This window comes from Papaver somniferum, chromosome 6 (assembly GCF_003573695.1).
Source record: "Papaver somniferum cultivar HN1 chromosome 6, ASM357369v1, whole genome shotgun sequence".
In the NCBI taxonomy this organism is placed as follows: domain Eukaryota; kingdom Viridiplantae; phylum Streptophyta; class Magnoliopsida; order Ranunculales; family Papaveraceae; genus Papaver; species Papaver somniferum.
This window is the reverse complement of record NC_039363.1, coordinates 95,382,952-95,388,892: the sequence shown is the minus strand read 5'-3', so window position 1 is coordinate 95,388,892 and position 5,941 is coordinate 95,382,952. Positions and strand designations below refer to the sequence as shown.

The 5,941-nt window shown below is 37.0% G+C and overlaps 1 protein-coding gene across 1 annotated transcript; it reads left to right on the top strand.

Moving 5' to 3' along the window:
* The first annotated feature begins 909 nt into the window (after positions 1-909).
* LOC113288473 (cilia- and flagella-associated protein 251-like) lies at positions 910-4,022 on the top strand. Its single transcript, XM_026537513.1, has 2 exons — positions 910-1,238; positions 1,763-4,022. The coding sequence occupies exon 2, from the start codon at positions 1,831-1,833 to the stop codon at positions 3,796-3,798; it is 1,968 nt and encodes a 655-aa protein (XP_026393298.1). The 5' UTR covers positions 910-1,238; positions 1,763-1,830; the 3' UTR covers positions 3,799-4,022.
* The last annotated feature ends 1,919 nt before the right edge of the window (positions 4,023-5,941 follow it).

Here is a 5,941-nt window from a genome sequence, read left to right as displayed (position 1 = left end):
ATGAAAATATTTTCAATTGAAAAAAAGTAAACAAAATTAGGGTTTTAAGTTTATTGGATAATACCTTTGATTATTGAGATGATTAACCTCCTCAAAAATAACCTCAACTTTCAATAAGAGCTTCCTCAACAAACCCCAAATCCTGAAATTGTGTATGTGATGTTTTTATTGGTTATTTAGGGTTTTTGTTTGAGAAGAGAAAGGAAAAAGGGGAAGAACACAAACTGAATGAATGAACAGGGTTCGTTGTTCCTGGAACTTTTGCCTAAATCGGAAACGGCTAATGGTTAGCCGGTTCAACGGGGTTTGACTGGTCAAGATAAGAATAACGGTTAATGAATAACCGTTTTGACCGAAACGGGTGATCACTGACCGTTATTTGAAGAACGTTTGATTGTTGTCCGTTTTCTTTGTGTAGAACGGCTAATGGTTAGCCGTCCCAGGATTTTTCTGGGAAAAACCGCAAAAACCAGACCCTTCCAAAGCTGAGGTATAAAGGTGTTTGGGAAGTGGCTGTGAATGCCGACTAGACCGGGTCTTATTCTCATTTTAGAAAAAATTTACCTAGAGCATTGCACATTCAGGACCTTTTGGAGACTTAGGTACTGACATACGAGTGATATTGACTGCAAATATGATGATGTCCAAATTACATTTTCCATGTCTAGATTTGATTTTGTTTTGCGATATGTTACTTCTTCATTCTGATATTACTTTTCTACACTTCCAAGAGACGAAAAGAAAATTTAGTTAACTTGAGAACCAAAAACGACACAACACACTTTAGCTTCTTTCTCGTCTTACTTTTCCAAAATGTTAAGTATAAAAACTTGCACGATTAATACCTTCAGAGATAAATGACCAATGTAGCTTTAGCTTTTGTATGACTAAACTACTCGCAAGACTGGATCTTGTTAACTGAAACGGGCAGTATATTATTCCCACCGACACGTGAGAAAACCAAGTAAAGAATTTAATGAAGTTACGAGTAAAACAAGACATCAATATCTCCATATCCGAGACTCACTAGATTGAGAATTATTGGGTCTTCTCATTGTCTTCTCCGTTTCAGTTGAAATTTAGACTTTTCTGCAGATCTAACTGAACTGACCTCAACACAAAGTCAAACCATTTGCCGCTATTTTATGATATAACAAGACACCCATTCAGCTGCTTTTTATTATTAAAACTGATCACATTCTAGCATTTCTGTCTGGGTTTCTATCATCTCTCTCCAGGTAATCTCTGCTCTTTCTCTATTGTTTGAATCTTTGATTTTCTAATTAGATCTCTTGTGTACATTATGGATCTGTTAGCTTTTAAGGTTGATAAAATTGGGTGTTTATTAGATTGGATTAAGAATATATGGAAATTTTATAAGAAGCTGAATTTCTTAACAGTTTAAAGATCACATCAGTTTTCATTTTCCTGGACATATTGTTTCTTCAATTCTCCAGCAGAAACCCATTCTGCACATTTATTTGTCTTCACTGGTCACTTGATTTTTATGTGAAAAAGTTTACAAATTTGACTATCTATAGTTAGTACATTTGGCCAATCCAGACCAATTTCTTGTATTTCATGCTTATTTTTGTATCCGGAGGAGATTCAATAGATTTTCATTTTGGGTCTCATTATATTCTATTCAATTTTCTTGTTAGTTATTACTGGCTAGAAATAGTCAAGGATCATTCTTTGCTGTTTATTGATTCATTTTTTTTTAATAAGCCCTTTCTAATTCGGATTATGCTGGTGTGTTTAGGTTGTTACAGCCTCTTATTGGTATCGGTAAAGAGACATATATAGTGGTTGGATTTTAGAAATTCCATCATGTTTAAGCAATCGAGTAGGAATCAGAGATCAAAAGGGGGCTTCAAGGTAAAACATGCTATTCAATTGGGTGTTTTGCTTGTTGTTTGCATCTGGTTACTTCATAAAGTCAACAAATCAGATGACACCGGAGAAGAAAGCATCACGAATGTCTCTGAAAAATTAGGCAGCAATGTACATGAGATTTCGAAGATTGGGAGGAAGGGTCTTCTACCTCAAGTAGAAAAAACAAATTCTGAGAATGAGAACAATGGGGAGGAAGAAGATAACCAAGATGAGGAAGAAGAGGAAAAAGAGAAGCCAGCAGAGATGGAGATTCATATGGGAGGAGTTGGTGATGATGAGATTGACGAACACAATCAAGAGCATTCTGAGGGTCAAACTGAGAAAGAAGTGGAACCTGTTGATGAAAATGACAAGGAACAAGATGAAAATGAGAATGAAGAAACTGAAGAGAAGAAAGACAGTGAAAGTTCGTCCGAGGATGAGGAGTTTCACACTCAGGATGTACAAGAGGAGAATGTCAATGGGGAAGAAAATGAGGGTGAAGAGAAAGATGAGAAGAATGTCAAAGGGGACGAAAATGAGGGTGAAGAGAAAGAAGAGAAGAATGAGAGTGAAGAGAAGAACGAGAGTGAAGAAAAAGAAGAGAAGAATGAGAGTGAAGAAAAAGAAGAGAAGAATGAGAGTGAATCGAAGAATGAGAGTGAAAATTCTGCCAAGGACAAGAACACCCAGGAAGCAAGAGAGGAAAACTACAAAGGTGATGATGCTTCAAGTGCCGTAGTTCGAGACAACCAAGACGTAGAGTCTGAAACTGAAAATGGTGGTTCAGTAAACTCAGATGGAGAGCAAGTAGAAAAGAAAGAAACTGATGAACAGGAAAGCAACATCGCTGAAGAAGTTACCTCTGATCAGCATGATTCGGGCTCGAAGTCAGAAGATGAGAAAATTGCTACTATTGGTGAAGATAACAAAACCGAGACTCCTCTTTCTTCTCTATCTAACTCCACAAATACTGCAGAATCTAATGATCAACCAGAAGTAAATAGTGTTCCGACCCTTGAGACTGCAGCTTCTCCTAGTTCCTTTCTACAAAATGCAACAGATGTGAACTCAGGTTCCACTCAGGATCAGACCGAGGTGACACAGCAAACTGTTGTAGCTAATCAGACTGAAACTCCTGACGCAGACGTGAAGGTGGAGCAATCTTCATCCATTTCACTGGCACCTTCTGCAAATGTGACATCTGATTCAGCTAAGGGAGAACTAACTGATTCAACTGGTAATTTGGAGACTGTTTTACCCGATGAAGTGTCGTCCACAAAATCAAATACGACAGTAGCTGGAGTGGAAGATAGTTTAGTATCTTTGGATACAAGTGACAGTGCAGCTGCGAGTGATAAATCTGAAACTGTCGCAGAAAGGAGTGAGATGGTTGATGTTAACCAAAGTGAGAATTCTGAAACGCTTCTAAAGAATGAGAATTCTGAAAATGCCAATGGGGCAGAAAACAAAGAATCCGAGTCAGCTGCAGAGAAAAAAGAGACAGAAAACGACTCGTCTTTGTCAACTTCAACAGCAAATGAAAATTCAGATACAACGCAAAGCGAGAGTTCTGAAAAAATTGAGGAGAATGAGAAAACAGAGAACTTGAGTACAGAAACTGGTGGGGGTGTTGAGACAATGAAAACAGAAAACAAGTCTGAGTCTTCAACCTCAACAGCAAACCTGAACTCGGAGACAACCCAGGGTGAGAATGCTGAAAAAAATGAGGACGTAAACACAACACAGAATGAAGGATCTAGTACAAGTTCGGAGAAAGAGGAAGCAGGAAACAACCCTGTATCTTCAACTACAGGTGAAAATGAAAATACATCTCAAGTTGAAGAATCTGAAACAAATGAGGAGCCCTTGCTAGAGGCCGAAAAGGAAGAGAAAAGTGGTGAAGAGGTATCAGCAGAGTAAGATATTAGAGTAATTACTCATATATGCTTTATCTGGTTTTACATTGGCTGTTACATTCTATTTATTTGTTGTTCTACTACAAGATGAAAGAAATGGGAAAGGCTCTTGAGCCTTGGCACTCCTCCAATTTTAAAGGAAAAAGAGTGTACTTGTAGGTCAGAAAAACAGGATGTAACTTATTAATATTTTCATCTAGTTAGTAAGATGTTTTTTGTTTTTTTTCTTCTAATTTATGCTCAAGAACAACTCAGGATATATGTATCTATTTACTGTGCGTCCTGACATTTCGATTTTAGAATCCGAAAGGAATAACTTCAATCATGCAGTTTAACCAGATATCTTTGGTAGATAAGCAAAAACAAATGGGAGCAGATGATGCATAAGCAGAAAACAAGCACAGACATAAAATCTTTCTTGTTTACTCCCTCTTTTTAAAATACGGAAGGAGTATAATCCTTCTTGTACATCAAAACAACATTCAGAATCACAAGCAAAATTGCAGCGATAACACGTCCAAAAAAAACAAAGAAAAAGGAAACTACAATTTAGAGAACTGTCATCAGCTCATTCTTGAGCACCTCATACATTAAAATCATTGATGCCAGTGACTAGGAAGACAATTGCCTAACAAAAACATGACCATGGAAGCCATCTTTTCACTGCACGACTTTCTTGATCATCTGTATCCAATTCGTTTACGAGTAAAACGTAATCATCACCATTACCTACAGGTTTTTCATCCTCGACTCTTTCAGGAATACAAATTTTAACTGTAAAAAGTACCGAAGCAGCCGGTGTTTCCGGCATTCGGGCAGCAACATCTGATGCTATCCTCTCACTGACACGTTCATTATAAACGTCATCGTAAATCCCCATTCCACACAGCAGATTTTCAACCTGAAACTGGATCCGCTCTGTCGTTGAAAAGAAATTGATATTCATTCCTTGGGTATCAAATTTGCTGTTTATAGTACTACCATCACCTCCTGGTCTCCGCTTGATGTATCTTCTCTCGAGTTTAATTCTTAACACATAAGATGAACGGCGATCATCTTCATATCTATCAGCATGAAGTTGGTATTCTTCAGTTTGGCACCTCCTAAACTTCGAACTAGATTTCATGTCTCTGACTCTCTCCATGCAAAGCTAAGGAATATTGTATATTCTAACTAGCTAGTACTAGCATGTATTTATACTCAGTGGCGGAACTGGAAACATAACCTAGGGGTGGCTTTGGGTTTTTAGGGATGGCTTAAGCCTAGTACGTGGGCTATATTTTAGCAGCCTAACTAAAATAGGTAGTGGAAAACAAGAACTATGATTTTGAGCATACCAAAATCTTTCAGGCATACTGAATGAAGACAAAAAAGGTTGTGAAATAGCAAAATCAGATAACCCCTTAACCCAAATTTTTTTTAATGGCAAATCTGCCCTTTACGTATTAGTGTTAATAATCTTGATTAGTGATTAAATATTTTGTTTAGTGATTAAAATAATTTTCAGAATTATAACAGTTGTTTAGATGAAAAATTTGAGGAAAAAAAATCAAAGTTTTGGTTTGGTTAAGAAGGAGAGAAAGAGAAGGAGAAAGTGAGAAAATTATAATTCTTGATTCAATGGAGGATGAGGAGGGTCATCATTCATCTAAAAAACCTAGGAAAATACATATCAACTACAACAATGATCCAGAAATGGCTGATTTCTTATATTATGAGAATGATTTTACACCCACTCAAACTCAAGCTCAAACTCAAACACAAACTCAAGATGATGATTTTTATGAGCCAAATCCTGATGATGAAGACATTGATGAGGAACTCAATGCTTCTAATACACATGTACACTTATATCCTATAGTTAATCTCACTTCTATAGCTCTCAATTATCAAAAGTTAGGTTTTTTGAATCATGGTTCGGTGAAACAGGTTGAGGTTCAGCTCACATCTATGAGCCGAATCTACCAATTGATGAACGGTTCGGCTTACTGAATCTGTTTAATGCATGCTCCGAACCTATAATTTCCAATTCCAACCCTTTTGCTAGACACTAGTTCGGCTTAGAAAGTTTCATAGTAAGCCGAACAACATCCTGAATAGCCCGGAATAGAATCATTACTAATTCGGCTTACATATCCAAAATCGTA